This window comes from Lactuca serriola, chromosome 6 (genome assembly GCF_051521515.1).
Source record: "Lactuca serriola cultivar US96UC23 chromosome 6, Lser_US96UC23_V15, whole genome shotgun sequence".
NCBI classification, from domain to species: Eukaryota; Viridiplantae; Streptophyta; class Magnoliopsida; order Asterales; family Asteraceae; genus Lactuca; species Lactuca serriola.
The window spans coordinates 45,813,051-45,830,169 of NC_136413.1; the positions used below are offsets into that span (position 1 = coordinate 45,813,051).

Sequence of the window (17,119 nt, forward strand, 5' to 3'; positions counted from 1 at the left end):
TACCCCGTATCAAAATTCCTAGCTCCGTCACTGACATCAACTTCACCCACCAAACATCAATATAAAAAATAAAAAAATAAAAAATAAAAAATCTTACCCGTACAACACACGTGTCTCATCACGAGTTTGTATTAAAATCTATATTAACATGTTTTATTACAAATCTAAGAATTAAACGATCTAAACCATATATAATCCTATAAATGTTTTACGCGGTTTAAGTATCTTCTATTCAAATTTAACAATACAATTATACAAAAAATGTTGCAAATCAGGTGCCATGTCAAATGTCAACCCATGAAGGTTATACCAGATGAAATATCCTAACTCCAGTTGCACCATTTTCTTCTTTTTATATGATCGATTTGGGTAATAATTTCTCTTAATACTAACTTTTTCAAATATTAAACAATCTGGACTTTGTAGTAATATATACAAAATATAATGGGCTACATAAAATAGATGGGCTAACTAGCTAATACAAGGCTAGCTATTGGCTATACATGATAATGGGCTATAACGACTATACGTACACTAATAATTTGTTACTGATCTACGTTTCTTTTAATAAATTGTCTATAAAATGTGGTCAAAAATCTTTTGCTCCTACGTACTGATATTGGTCAAATTTGATTTTCCTAAAATGATAAAATCAATTGTTTCACAATTTAGGTGAGCCGTCTTTTCCTATTAGTTGGTTAATCACCAGTCGACTTCGAGTCTCTTCCTAAAATTAAAGATGTTGGTATATGAGCAACATGGAGAATAACGGTTCTATAACAATTGGTTCATATATATATTTCAGAAAGAATAATACAAGAATCTTGATTTTTAACGACACGGTATTAGAATAGCACCCATGGGTACCTTCAACAAACATAACGATAACGATGCTTAATCAATGGATCAGATTTCAGTAGTGATGATAATAACGCTTCATCACTACGTAAAAACTTTGATTAAGGGATTTTTCAGACTCTATAACATTTAATAAAACATGTGGTAATATGGATGACAATGGAAAGTCCATGTGAGATACTGACAATAGTGGTATCCATTTGACACACACTTATTAGACGCATGAGAATTCTTAGAGCATGAGATTTATTAAGAGCTTAATCCATTCATCTTACTCCGATCACCACAAACTCCTAGACAGATGCAACTCCATCTGAGGCTTTCACGGTTATGACCTTATGATAGTGACTTTCTTCACATTCTTTACCCGGCATTTGTTCTTCTAGTGCTATTATCTTCTCGTCAATAGGTACAGATGGATTCTTGGTGTCCTTGCTAAGACCCCAAACAACAAGATAAAGCCCTGCAACTATGACAATGGCTCCAATAACCCTGTGAAAAATGTTAATTAATTAGCTAGCTTATCATTACTTCATGTTAACACTACCAACCAAATTAATGAACTGAAAAAGATACCTTCCTAGGTACATTTGCTCAGCTAGAATAATGGAACCCATCACAGCTACAATTATCATGCACAATGGACTAAATGCAGTCACAAAAACAGGACCTTTGACTCTCATTACTAGTCCTTGGATGTAATATGCTAGACCCGAACACACTATCCCCTGCATTAGGATCACACAATCAGAGATCTTTAGATTCACACACACACACACACAAATTTGTTGATTCAACATGCAACCTTACCGTGTATACAGTTGCCATTAGTGTTGTGTCCCACTTTATTGCCCAGGCTGCGGGATTTCCCCTCTCCATTATCAATGCCAATATCCCTCCCTCAATTGTTCCCATTAAGCATATCCAAGCAGTTAGAGAAATCTCAGAGGGATAAGACTTTAGGGTGATCGACTATAAGTATAAGGAACAAGTTAGATATATAATCTAGGTATATTTGGTTGGATGGAATGGAATAAAAAAGAATATAATGATGAATATAAAAGAATAAGGAAGAGAATGAAATGAGTTGTTATAAATATTTTGTATGATCATGTTTGATTGGTGTAAATGAATAATAATGAAATGAATGTTTTATATATACGCAAGGTATAGTCTAAACATTGTTTTTAATTTTAATTATTGAATCTGCTATTTACATAACTAAAAAAAATAAACAAAATAAAAACTTATTGAAAATCAAAAAAGAAGTTACTTTTAGAAAATAAATCTATAATATAACTATAATCATGAAGTTCTTTCAAAAAAGATTTTTGTGATAAAAGATTCTATAAATAAATGTGGGTTATCTTGCACTTTTTAAAATCCGTTTCATGAAGGAGAAAAAAAAAACACACGGAATCAAATTAAAAAAATGGAAGAAAAAAAAAAGCAATTAAAATAGGCAAAACGAGGGTTTTTTTTTTTTTTTCAAATTCCACAGAATTAAACCATTTCATTTCTTTTGTCAGACTAAACACTAATACTACCATAGTTTATAGGGACTCTTACTTGCAGAATCATGAAACCAGACCAACTGACGCATCCAACAGTGATCATAAAAGCACCCTTGAGAGAATGGTGAAGATCTACCCCACTGGTTGCAACTTCATGATACGTTCTTCCTTTTGTCCAAAAAAGCTCTATAATCGGGCCTTTCATAAGTGTCATCACCATGGCACCTGCAACAGTTGTCACTGTCCCTAATACCTTGGCCTGGCTATGGATGCTCTTTAGGTTTAGCTTCTCTACTCTGAAAAAATCATCATCTCGAAGTTTTTTATACCTAAACTTATATATTATAATAGTCATGTCTTTTCTTCATGCATGTTAATAGCTTTTTACCTTAAAATACATGCCATGACAAAAGTTATAGCAGGAAGAACGTTCGACATTGCAGCTGCAAAAGTCGCTGTGGTAGCTTTAAGGCCCATAAAGTAAAGATTCTGATCAATAACTGGCCTGCCAAAAACAAATAAAAGCTTGTTATTTAAGCACAAAGGTAGAATCTCTTAGATGCGGTTTTCTTAAACTTACTCCAGTAGTGCAAGCATCATAATCTTGAAGAAAATCGGACGTGTCATTTTTGGCCTGGTTTTCCTGGTTTCAAAAATGTAATTAAGAATTAATAAAACACAAATCCATATAAACTATGTTTATCACGTGGGACATGACAGGAGTGGACAAGTTTTCAAGGACTCGATGATATCATCACAAGAATGGTATTTAAAACTTTTGCAAGACAAGAAATAGAGGGTGTGTCCTTGTTCCATCTTTTTAGGCGAGACAAACAATTGCAATGTTGTCCCATTGACATTGCTATTGTAGTCTTGGTTTCACTCCACTACACACCAAACACAGTATAACCTGTCAAGAAATAACCTGTCAAGAAGAAGCGCGAAAGGGGCCATGACAAGAGTGGCGACTGCATGGCGATAAACAACAAATACGTAATTGCTCATTCCTTCATTCAATGCAACTTTAGAAAGAATGTCCATGCCTGCAAACCCGAACTGTATGAAAACAACAGCAAAAAATGGCTTCCCCTTGTGAAAGAATTCACTCATACCCTCAGATTTACTCATCTCGCTATGTATGGAAGCTAAAGTTGTTTAATATGAGATGTGTAATGGGTGTTTGGAGATTCTTGCCTCTTTGGTTTATATACTACACTTGTTAAACAGTTGGACAACTTTTATGACAAATCTTGTTGCCACTTTATAATCTAACACCTTTTTTGTTTGTGGAGATTTATGACATTCTTTTTAAGTTTATCTGCGTTTTTAGGACTCATGTTGTAACCAATGTCACATGACTAGACATTAAACATCGTCGTTGTATAAGAAAAATAGGATTTTGCTAGAGTTGAACTTGCTCCTTTCCAGTAAGGTACTAAGACCAGACCATGCATGGACTTCATATCTTGCAAATTTGTCACATAGTTCTCTTTCTACTTTTGGAAAATATTTGCAACGCCAAGTTTTAGACCATATTAAAAGAATCAAATTAAAGTTGATCATTTATTATTTTAATTACTCATTAATTTATCTATTTCGTTTATTTAGAACTATATAAATATAATCAAATGTTAATATTTTTAGTTTATGTTTTATTATAATTGATTAACTAACTTCCATATTATGAAACTAGGTAATACAAATTAATACAATTAATAATGTAAACTTAATATATTTTAAAATATAGTAAGACTTACATTACTTTTGTTTAAAAATATATCTTATGTACCAAGTCTTGTCATGTCTCTTTGATGGCGATGATTCAACTCTTGTCCGGGATAGATAAAATTAGGAATAGCTTGTCCAAAAAAAAGTTTACTGTATTCATGTTAATATTTTATGAAATATTTGTTAATCATAAATAATTAAAAATGTTTGTTAAAAATTACAAAATAGTTGTAGATATATTTTGTATTGCCTAAATTTAAAAAAAGAAAAAAAGTTGCACTTTGTTGAACTTTTGTTGCAACCTTTGTTGTATTTATGTCCCGATATAAAAATATCATCAAATATAAATATAAAGTAAATTACAAAGATGATCTATATATATTTGTTGTATAATTGTGTTTGCAGTCGAAATATTTTTTCTTACTATTCCGTTATTTGGTTGTATTTTTTGTTACCATGATGGTCTCTTCCTTTAACTATGTTAAAGTTTTACTATTAGACTCACGTAAATCAACTATATACGTTATCCCTTTTTTTTTATCGTAATTGATGAACACCACCCCACCTTCACCATCATCGTCCCACCTTGCCCCCTACTTTTCACCACCCCTCATTCCAATGAATTTCTATCATGAAATACATGGCAAACAAGTTGTTTGCTATGAATAAAATGTTTAAATGTTAACTTTCCTATAAATATGATTATTTGCATGAAAGAATTGTGATATTCGTTTTAAGTTATCAGTAATGCAAGCATGAAAAATGTTTATAGATATGATTTTAACTAATTGTATAATATGAAGTTTTCAATATTGTTTCTTTTCTAGAATTTTTATCAATAATTAAAGCAAAATCTTGCTAACAAGAATTGTATTTAATTTCTTGTTTTGGTTTATATTAGAACCATTATCATAAGTTTAAAAATATTTGAGAATATGACTTTTAATTTGGTTCAATTTTATGAAGAGAAATCTCCGATAAAGCCTCAGTTTCCAACATTTATCAGATTTTTATATAGTATCAGAGCGGGATGCACATTCCTGCTAAAATGACCATGACAGGTACAACCCCGGCGGCAACTATTCCAGCACAAACCCATCATCGGACCCCATCTCACCCTTATACATGCATCCTACTGACTATCCTCAACAAATCCACGTCAATGAAATTCTTAATAACAACAACTATTTCGACTTGCCAAGGGAGATGAAGGATTTTCTCTTGGCAAAGGACAAATCAGGTTTCATTGATGGAACCCTCATCAAACCGATGCAAGACGGCTTGGAAATTAAGGAATGGGAATGTTATGATCCCTAATACGAGGTTAGATAATAGAAGAAATGGAGAACGATATACGAAATAGTGTCAAATATGCCAATATATCCCAAGAAGTTTGGGATGATCTTGAAGAACGATCTGGAAGAGAAAGCATCCCTCAAGCTTACGAATTCAAGCAAGCACTAACGATTTAAAGACAAGACAACACCACATTATCAACTTATTTTACTAAGTTGAGAGCCATTTAGGTTGAAATCCACATTGTTTCACTAATTCTGAGATGCACCTGCAGCAAGTGCACATGTGCCCTTGGAAACGACTCTTCGAGTCAATATAAAAAGAGTATATCTATGCATTCCTCTTGGGACTTGATGATGTATTTGGAACCATCAAAACCCAAACCTTGAGCACCAAACCAATGCCAAGTCTTGGAAACACATACCATCTTGTAGCAGAAGACGAACAATAATGAAGTATATCCTCTTCAAGAAGAATCACTACTGACATTGTTGCTTATCAGGTACATAACCAAACAATTGACAAAAAATTTATGAAAAATAATTTAAAATTCATGAAGGTTCCAGAACGTTGGGATTCTCGCAACAGAAAGAAACCAAGAGATCAACAAAAGGCAACCAAACCAACACCATTGGCAACAGATATGGAAATTGAGTCTAGCCCAATACTCAGGTTCAACCTGGATCAATATTCAAAATTAATTAAGCAATTAAATAAGTCCACAATAAAATGAAAAGTCGACATGGCTGGTAAGTTTTATTTTAATACCCCTTGGATCATTAACTCATGTGCCACTGAGAACATTGGATGTAACAAATCCTTTCTCTTAAATCTAGAAAACCCAACGAATGAAATCATGTTAGTATACCAAATGGTGAAAATGTTCCAGTTCAAGGAGTTGGAACTGCATGTCTCCCAATCACACAAAAAATGATCATGTTTTACACATTCCACACTTTAAATGCAACATACTTTTAGTCAACAAAATTACAAAGGATTTCAATTGTTTAATGACATTTTAGTCAGATTATTGCCTAATACACGACTTACGTTCTAGGAATCTGATTCGCATAAGGAGATGAGAGAATGGTATATGTGTGTGTATACATACACACACACACATATATATACATATATATATATATATATATATATATATATCAATTGGAAGGAACAGATTTAAGAATTGTAGTAATGGCGGTAAAAGTTGATTCAGACATTTGGCACAGAAGGTTAGGGCATGCATCCAACAATAAGCTACAACACATTGATTCCATAGGGAAAATAGTTTACGTAGAGCATTGTGATCCCTATGAAAAAGCAAAGCAAACTAGATTCTATTTTTAGATAGTTCTATAAAATCTTTTACTTGTTTTGATCTTATCCATTGCGATATTTGGGGACGTTATCGTGTGGCCCTTACCTACAGGGCTCATTATTTTTTTTTATCATCGTCGATGATTTTAGTCAATGTACATGGGTATATTTGATCTAAAACAAGTCTAATGCAAGCACTATATTAATGGTTTTTGCAATATGGTAAAATCACAATCTGAAAAAGGGGTCAAGAAAATTCATAGTGACAATGGAGGTGAGTTTGTCTTAAAACAAATGGTATGATACTATGAATATAATGGAATCATCCACAAAACATCATACATACACACCTTTCAACAAAATAAGGTTGTTGAGAGAAAATATAGTCATTTATTATAAGTTGTAAGAGCCTTGAAATTTGAAGCAAATTTACCCATAAAATTTTAGGGTGAATGCGTATTGACTGCCACCTACATCATAAACAGACTACCATCTAAAGTGTTGAAGAACAAGACACCCTATTAACTTTTATTTGATTATAAATCGTATTATGATCATATGAGAGTTTTATGGATCTTAGTATACATAAAAGAAAACAAAGCATCAAAGGACAGGTTCCAAGAAAAGGGGAGACCTTGCGTTTTCTTGGCTATCAATCGACACAAAAGGTTACCATGTTTATGATTTAAAAGAAAAGAAGATGTGAGTTTCTAGAGATGTGAAATTTTTTGAATGTCAATACCTTTTTCATTACATACACCCTCACATCCTTGATATCGAGGATGTTCTTTCCAACTCCAATTTTTGGCTGACACCATACGATTATGCCCTACCATCTACCCCGGTAACAAAAAAATGCAATCAGATTCTACTCTTGATGTAACACCACCTATAGAAATCGAACACTAAAAAGAAACTCTACTCAAACTACAACTAAAGAGCAGTACACAACACAATTTTCATTTAACCTCCATTCCAGTGCAACACCATCGACTAGAACGAGTTAGATATCTTCCTCAATAATTTGGTGATTATGAAGTGAAAATGCCACCTTCCTTAGACCATCCTCTTCCCAACGTCAATTCAACATCCTCAACAATGGTACACACGTTATCTAACTTTTTTTCTTACAGAAAAAATTATAATGCCACAAATCTTTTTTAACTGCCATCACAACACAGTGAGCCCAATCACTTATCTCAAGCAGCCAAAGATATAAAATGGCAAGAATCAAAGAAAAATGAAATCCAAGCACATGAAAGAAACAATACTTGGATTTTGACTGGTCTCCCTTTAACCAAGAAAGTAATCGACTCCAAGCGGGTTTATAAAATAAAATACAAACCCAAAGAAGAATTTTAGCATTATAAAGTGTGTTTGGTCGCTAAAGGTTTCATCCAAATCAAAGGTCATCGAGAAAATTGTAACAATTAAAAAAATATTAGCAGTTACATTTCGTTGAAAATGGACCATTAATGAACTTGACGTCAAAAATACCATCTTGAATGGTGATTTAGATGAAAAACTTTACATGAAATTTCCATAAGGTTTTGTTAAAACTAGTGACAAACACATTAGCAAACTTCAAAAATCCTTATCTGGTTTACGATAAACATCTTGTAATTGGTACAAAAAGTTCATTGATGCCTTATTAAGAATTGGTTTCAATATTACAAAGTTGATCATTCACTCTTCATCGTTCAAACACATACCACTTATGTAGCTGCACTTATCTACATCGATGATGTCATTCTTCTCGGCAATTATTTTGATCGCATTAATTAAGTCGAGTGATATCTACACAACCAGGTTTGTAGCATCCCAAAAATAGTGGTAAAATTTTTATTTTTCAAACTCCCAAAGTAACATTAATTTGTTCCAAACAACCATAATACAAAGTATTCTCAACATCATAGTGAAATCAAAAGTCAATGCAGAATAAAATCAAGGGAGATGATATACGATCACGTGTGGCCCTACCTTTTCAAACTGGAAGTACCTAAAAATATTAAACCACAAAACCTTAAGCATAAATCTTAGTGAGTTCCCCAAAATACCACATACCATATAAATGGGCCCGGCCCAACATATAAATAAATAGGACCAACCCAACATAGTTTATTTAGCCCAACCCAACATACATTGGGCCTAACCTAACATAAATAATAATGGACGAAAGCCAACATACAAATGGGCCCAACCTAACATAAACATGCAAGAGTCACAATACAACCAGCATAATCCAGTGGGCCGGCATTGGTGCCTTCAACCTACGAGAATAGTGAGAAGCTTCACCTCAATCTAAAGACAAACAATTCTCATGCTCGAGTTGCCGAAAATGGAACTTCCCACACTAATCAATATACCACAAGACCCTAATTAGAAATCAAAGCAATAATTCACAACAAAGGGTCACAGACCAAAATCACTCTCTTTATATCTAGGTAAAAGACCATTTTAACCTTCCTTGGCCATAATCCACTAAACATGACCTAATACCCATTTTAACCAAAATTCCACTTATGGGCTACGCCATGCATACCATGCTCTATGCCTAGCGTATAGACTTTGAATGGAATCAGGACAAAATTAGGCTACGCCATGCGTAGCCATGATTACTCCCCACGTAAATGCTCTATTTTGCCAACTTCTTATTAAGTCCTTAGTTCACAAGGACCAAACGTCTAACTCTCAAATATGGTCCGAAATAACATCCTAAGTGATATAGTCTTCAACTTTATGCCTTTACATAGCTTAATGGAGCATAATACCAAGACCTAAGTCCAAAGCACACTTCAAATCTCAAGAACTCAAGCATGAATGGATGAGATCAACCAAGTTCCCATTTTTATCACTTTACATCCTCAGAAATGATAGATAATAACATCCATGAGGTCTGGAGTAGCTTATACTCACTAAGACCAAATTTAAGGGGCAAAAAGCTCATAACACCCATAACTAACTAGATCTATCAAATAAATCATCAAGTTTCGAGCTTTATACCTCCTGGAGAATGGTAAAGAATAGCAAATTCTAGATCTACAAGCTTGAGGTTCACCAATGCCTCTCTAATGGACTCCTTCTTTTCAGTGTACCGCTCTGTGGGTACATGAATAGAAAAGCACGGACGAGCCACATGCAGGGAAACTTGCATGTGTGGTTCGAGATGGGGGTCGGACCATCCGATTAATAGCACTTTGCCTACTACGTTAGCAATAGTAGTAGTCTTGAAAAAAAAAGGAAACAACGGAGGGATCCGAATTGGACCTAAATGGGAATGACATGAAAAGTCGTTACTTGATAACTTCAGCTAGCTGACTGCCTAGCCCGCGGGAAACAGAAGGTTAGGTTAGGAAGGGAGAAAGGATATTTACGAGAGCTTGGAGTTAGACCCTAGAAGGAGTTAGTCAAAGCCTTCCTTTCGCCCTCCCACCATTCTTTAGCAGCGACCTTACCACGCTTACCACCAGCCATTTCACATGAATCTGGGGCGAGGAGGGCAACTACTGAAGGGCGATCTCGGCTGGGTCGGAACTCGACGATAGGAAAAGAGAGAAAAACAAAGCAATGCCAAGAGCTCTGTCAATCCGTTGTTCATATCAACTCACCCCCCTCTTCCACAAGTAGGTGGAGACTAGGAGAGCCGGAAACGCCAACGGGAACCCTTCACCGCGCCACACGATTCTTTCTCTCTAATGGATTCCTTCTTCACTAAATGTACACCAAAACAATACTTAAGGTTCCAAAATGGACTCCTTCTTCACTAAATGCACACCAAAACAATACTTCAGGCTCCAAACTCAAACAAAGAGGTTAGGGTTTCGAGGTTACAATATGAGAGGTAAGAGGCTGAGAATAAGAATGATCTTAAAGGATTAGAGCCTTTAAATAGGACTCATAAACCCCTAATTAGGGTTTTAGATCCAACGCTCATATGACATGCGTAGCCTTTGGTATACCCTGCGTAAGGCATTAAGTCCCCGCAGTGACTTGTTAACCTACGCCAATACGTAGGTGACTTCCTATCCCCTGCGTAAGACCAAATTTTTGGAAAATAAAATTAAGGCTTAAATAATATAAGAAATGTACCTGAAGAAACGGGTGTTACAATTCTCCCCCACTTGAATCATACTTCACCCACGAAGTCCGATGTTGTAAATAATTCCGGGTAATGCTCCCTCATTTCCTCCTCAGGCTCCCACATCCACTCCAAACCCATTTGGTGCTACCATTTCACCTTAACTAACCTCACCACCTTGTTGCACAAGGCCTTAGTCTTCCTATCAAGGATCGCAATCAGTATCTCCACATATTTTAGGCGTTCGTCCACCTGAATATCATCGAAAGGAACCACCACGGAATCATCAGCTAAACACTTCCACAATTGAGAGATGTGGAATTTGTTGTGGGTCTGGCTGAGCTCATCAGGCAGATCCAACAAGTATGCAACCTTTCCTACCCGGGAGATAATCTTGAAGGAACCAATATATCAGGGGGCCAACTTGCCCCGCTTCCAGAATCGAATGAAATCTTTCCAAGGTGACACCTTCAGAAGCACATAATCTCTCACCTATAAATCAAGATCTGATCGTCGTCGGTCAAGTTAACTCTTCTGGAGACTACATGGTGTGCAATCAACCTCGCATCTGCTGAATCAACATGGTGGTCTTGAGTACTACCTTAATACTCCCCATAACCCAACGCCCGAACTCTCTCCAATAAACCGGAGGCCGTCACTTCCTCTCGTACAACATCTAAAAAGGTGCTCGATCAATACTAGCATGATAGCTGTTGTTACAGGAGAACTCGGCCAATGGAAGATTAGTATCCCAACTCCTGCCAAAATCCAACATGCATGACTTGAGCATATCCTCGAGCATCTGAATAGTCTGGTCGCTCTGTCCATCGGTTTGGGGGTGGTATGATGTACTGAAATGCAACTAAGTAACCAACTCCTCATGGAATTTCCTCCATAACCTGGAGGTAAAACGACATCCCAATCAGAGACCCTTGTAACTGGAACCCCGTGCCAAATCACCACCTCCCTAACGTAGAAGTTTGCCAACTTCTCGGAAAATATACTATCAGTGATAGGTGTGAAATGAGCACTTTTGTTCAACCTATCAACGAAGACCTAGAAAGAATCAACCCCACAGCCCATCCTTGGAAAATTTGTGATGAAGATCATGGTGATCTCCTCTCATTTCCACATGGGAATAGGTAATGGTTGCATCTTTTCGTGGGGTCTCTGATGTTCAGCCTTGAATTTTCAGTAATTCAAGCACTACTCCACAAACCATGTCACCCCTTGTTCATACAGGGCCACCAATAAATCAATCTTAAGTGTATGTACATCTCTATGGCTCCTAGATGATCGAAAATTTTGACTTATGAGCCTCCTCCAATAATTTTTGCCTAACCCCACTAGCAACCGAAATCCAAACCCTGCCACACTGAGTTAATAACCCACAACTATCTCTGACTAATAACAGAATATGGCCCCTGATCTTCTTTTCCTTCTAATTTTCCTTCTTCAACCCTTCTACTTGCGCATTATTGATCAACTCTAACAGTGGTGAGATAATAACCATCCTCATATATAAATCTCCAATTGGCTCAATCATCACCTTGCGGCTTAAGGCATCGGCCATAATATTGGACTTCCCTGGGTGATACAAAATCTCACAATCATAATCCTTCACCACATCCAACCATCTCCGTTGTCGCATATTCAAATTCGACTGATCCATCAAGTATCTTAGGCTCTTGTAATCAGTATAGATAGTACACTTGACCTAAACAAGTAATTCCTACAAATCTTGGGATCAAAAAAGACCGTCCTAGCTCCAAATCATGTGTCGGGTAATTCGTCTCATGATGATTTAATTGCCTCAAAGTGTAAGAAATCATGTGACCCATCTGCATAAGCACGACTCCTAATCTCAAAATCGACTCATCATAATAAAACACAAAATTATCCATACCCTCAGGGAGAGAAAGAAGCGGAGTCCCGTACAGTCTCTGTCTCAGAGTCTTGAATGTTGCCTGTTGATCAGGCCCCCACCGGAAAGTAACACTCTTTTTTGTCAAGTGGGTCAATGGTACAACAATCTTGGAGAAATCTTGAATAAATCTTCGATAATAACCCCCTATACCAAAAAAGCTCTGAATCTCAGATGGTGTCCTCGGAACCTTATACTACATCACTGCCCCATTCTTGGCCGAATCAACCAATATACCATTATGGTTGACGATGTGCCCCAAACACTGCACCTAGCCCAACCAGAACTCACATTTGGAGAAATTGGCATAAAGCCACTCCCTCCTTAAGGTCTCCAAAACTTCCCATAAGCGCTCCTCATGTTACTCATTTGTCTTGGAGTAGACCAAAATATCATCAATAAACATAATCACCGACCGATCAAGCATAGGTCTGCACACTCGATTCATAAGATCCATGAACGTTGCTGGTGCACTGGTAAGCATGAAATGCATCACCATAAACTCGTAATGACCATAGTGAGTCCTGAAGGCTATCTTCTGTACATCCTCATCTCGAACCCTCATCTTATGATACCCTGATGGCAAATATATCTTGGAGAACCAAGATGCACCCTGAAGCTTGTCAAATAATTCATTTATCCTTAGGAATGGGTAAAGATTCTTCACCGTTAACTTATTCAACTCCAGATAATCAACTCACATCCCGTGTGATCCATCCTTCTTTTCATGAACAAGATTGGTGCTCCCTACGGCAAACTACTCAGACTGCTAAACCCTTTATCTAACAGCTTCTGAAGCTGCATAGACAACTCCTGCATCTCTGGAGAAGCTAAACAATGTGGCGCCTTGGCTATCGGTGCAACATTGTTAATCAAATTGATCTGAAACTCCACCTGTCTCTCAGGAGGCACTCCTGAAAAATCTTTGGGAAACACATCAGGGAACTCTCGAACAATAGGCACATCACCCATGACTTTCGCCCCCTCAACTCGAGTGTCCATCGCATAGGCCAAAAACCTAAAACATCCCTACTGAAGGCATCTCCTAGCTCTCACAGCTAAACAAAGAGTCAGTCCATGTTGAGAACCCTCATCATGAATAACTAGTTCTTCCCTACTTAGGGTTCAAACTCTTACCAACTAGTGCTCACAATCAATTATTCCCCCATTAGGGCCTAGCCAGTCCATACCCACAATAACGTTCGAACCTTATAGAGGAATCAGAACCATACTACTAGAATATCTTGTGTTGAACATATATTCAGAACATAGCCCCGATGAACGGTAAATGCACTGATTGACCAACCATCAGCAATCTCCACCTCTAAAAGGTAATCCAGAGTCCATAGAGCTTCGCTAATCCTCTTGTTGAGTGCAGGAGATACAAAAGATCAGGTAGCACCGAATCAAAAAGGACATGAGCGGTCATACCATTGACTAAGAATTTCCCTATACATGATCAATAAAACATAAGCATAAATAATGAAATCAGTAAAAGACATAGTAAAGATACAAACTAATAACCACATTTGGTGTTGCCCGTACGTCCTCAAATGTCAACTAGAATGCCCTACGCTTCATCACAGGTGTCTCTGTCGTGCCCTGGTAGCCATCAGTGATCCTCAAAGTGGTTGGCATAGGCGTCGCCACTTCCCCTCCTATCAACCTCGGCTAATCAGTATTTTTATGGCCATTCTGATTACAGTAGACACATATCAATGCTCTAAGAGGGCAATCTCTGCTAAAATGGTATGATTGGTTGTATCCGAAACAACCCCATCCTTGTATCAACAACTGCCTTCATGATTCTTCCCAAACTTGGCACAACAGCCCCGACCCTGATGGCCCCTCGATCTCAAGTCAGGAGTCTTGGGCCTCTTAGCCTAGCCCTCCGTTATTGGTGTCTGCACTAGTCTCTACTTCTTCAGAAGCTCCAAATCGATTTCCCGTTCTAGGGCGCCAGCAATCATATCATCCAGGGTTTTGCAACCCAACTAACTCACAAACTCTCAAATGTCATATCTTAGCATTGATGGGTTTTAGCCATAAGAACTTTCCTATGTGCGCATGCAAAACCCTAATGCTTGGATCTAGGCTTTCTAATTAAACATGCTTTGAATCCAAGACTTCTAATGTCTAATTAGGTTAAATAACAACATTGAAATAGATCTAGAACCATACCTTTGAATTCCTTGTTGATCTTGTTGTCTTGGAGCTTCTAGAGTCACAATTGTCACTCCTCTAATGGCTTACAAACACCAATAGCAAGGAAGATGATTTAAGAGAGAGGAGAGGGAAGGAAATCAGCCAGGGTTCTCTTACTTTTTCGTGAGGTCCCGATTTCCCTTGCCCATGGGATCTATTTATACTTGTAGACTCCTTAAGGGTTACAACCTAAACCCTAATTGGATAATCTTCTCTTAAGGCTATCCAAATCCTTTCCTTAGATAACTCATTGGACGATTTTGAAGCTATCCTAGCTTCTAGAATCCGTCCACTATATATCTATAAGGATTTATAGTCTAAAGCTTAACTATCAAACAATTGACAATTTATACCCCTTTATTTAATTAACCTCTTTAAGTCACCAAATTAATTAATTAATTCTATGACTTATATTAATCAAATAACAATATATTATTCTTTATATTATTCCCATAATATATTAATAATATTTACTCTCTCTTAATAAATCATCCTATCAAGTTGCTATGGTGAAGGCAACCCAAAAGGACCATGCACAACCGGGTCAAATACTTGCCTAATATAGTTGTAGCCTTAGACATTATTCCAATAGTCTCCCACTTGGATAAGTCTAGTAACTATATGCACAAGTACAATTCGGTTTGCAATCGTAGCTCTCAAAGACGTTGTCAAACTCTGATCTAATCAATCTTGTCCTTTAGATAAGGGATCGTACAGTCCTCTGTTAGATATCATGCTGACAATCCTATGGAATGGTTAGTCAAGCATTTAGGTTTCTCGATCTCTGATTTATTTGACATAGAACTTAATCGAACACATCAATTCAGTTCTGACCGGGCCTAGCACATAAGTCAAATCAAATCATCAAGCGGCCGAGATATCATTTTTACCTTCTTAGATAAAAGTTACAGATAAACTTCGACTTATATGCATTTACTTATTCATTAATCAACTATACACAACAATGCGTTTTATAACACCGAGTTACTGATGCGTTTTCGCATTATCAATGTACAATCAATTAACAAATAACAAACCATATATCTAGGTTTTAAGACTATATGATATTATCGTCTTGCGATCACCTTTTTATATCATATTCCATAAGGTGATTCCAGCAAGAGCGGGTTTGTTCCAATGCTCAAAACTAGTTCATAAGCACTCATGAACGTTGCAGCAACCCTTTGCTATGTCTAAAACCATTTAGACAATCTACACACCAATTCATGACAATCTTCATTCATATCTACTTCCAACATATGAACGATTGTGGATAATTTAAACAATTCGATTATTTTTAATAAACTCAATTATTCTGGAAGTCAAAACATGCAAAGTGAAACAATAGTTAAACAATTAACATAAGATAGTAACATTACTCATAAATAAAACTCCTTTATTTAATCATCAAATGTTAATTACATTTATCTATTACACGTTTCTAATACTATCTAATCTATGCTAATATCATCCTTCAGCCCAATACTCCTAGCATGCTGCAAGTGCTTAACCCTACTCAGTCCCTTTGTAAGCGGATCTGCTGGGTTATCTTCTGATGATATCCTATTCACTACGAGTTGTCCTTCTTCTACACGATGTCTAATGAAATGATATTTTCTGTCGATATGTCTTGATCTACCATGATCCCTCGGTTCCTTGGTCAAGGCAATCGCTCCTTCGTTATCACAGAAAATCTCTATAGGCTCCTTTATGGAGGGTACAACTCCAAGATCACCGATGAAGTTCTTCATCCATATTGCCTCCTTCGATGCTTCGCTCGCTGCAATGTACTCTGATTCGCACGTTGAATCAGCTATGGTCTCCTGCTTGGAACTTTTCCATGTTACTGCTCCTCCATTTAGGGTAAAGACCCAGCCCGACTGCGAACGGTAGTTGTCCCTGTCGGTCTGAAAATTGGCGTCACTGTACCCTCGCACCTTCAAGTCATCACTCCCTCCGAGGACTAAGAACCATTCCTTCGTCCTTCGAAGGTACTTAAGGATATTCTTCACCACAATCCAATGTGCTCTGCCAGGATTCCCTTGATATCTGCTAACCATGCTCAAAGCGAAGGCTACATCAGGGCGAGTACAAGTCATAGCGTACATGATCGAGCCAACTGCGGAAGTGTATGGTACTCGGCTCATTTCTGCTATCTCAACTTCGGTACTCGGACTTTGAGTCTTACTCAATTTGGCA

At 36.9% G+C, this 17,119-nt stretch overlaps 1 protein-coding gene across 1 annotated transcript; it reads right to left on the bottom strand.

The window, feature by feature from the left end:
- Window positions 1-772: 772 nt before the first annotated feature.
- LOC145058129 (WAT1-related protein At2g37460-like) lies at window positions 773-3,561 on the bottom strand. The gene is made up of 7 exons (XM_079006043.1): window positions 3,298-3,561; window positions 2,953-3,015; window positions 2,761-2,877; window positions 2,428-2,668; window positions 1,669-1,830; window positions 1,435-1,586; window positions 773-1,350 (listed from the first exon to the last, which is right to left on the bottom strand). The coding sequence occupies exons 1-7, from the start codon at window positions 3,498-3,500 to the stop codon at window positions 1,152-1,154; spliced, it is 1,137 nt and encodes a 378-aa protein (XP_078862169.1). The 5' UTR covers window positions 3,501-3,561; the 3' UTR covers window positions 773-1,151.
- Window positions 3,562-17,119: the final 13,558 nt, after the last annotated feature.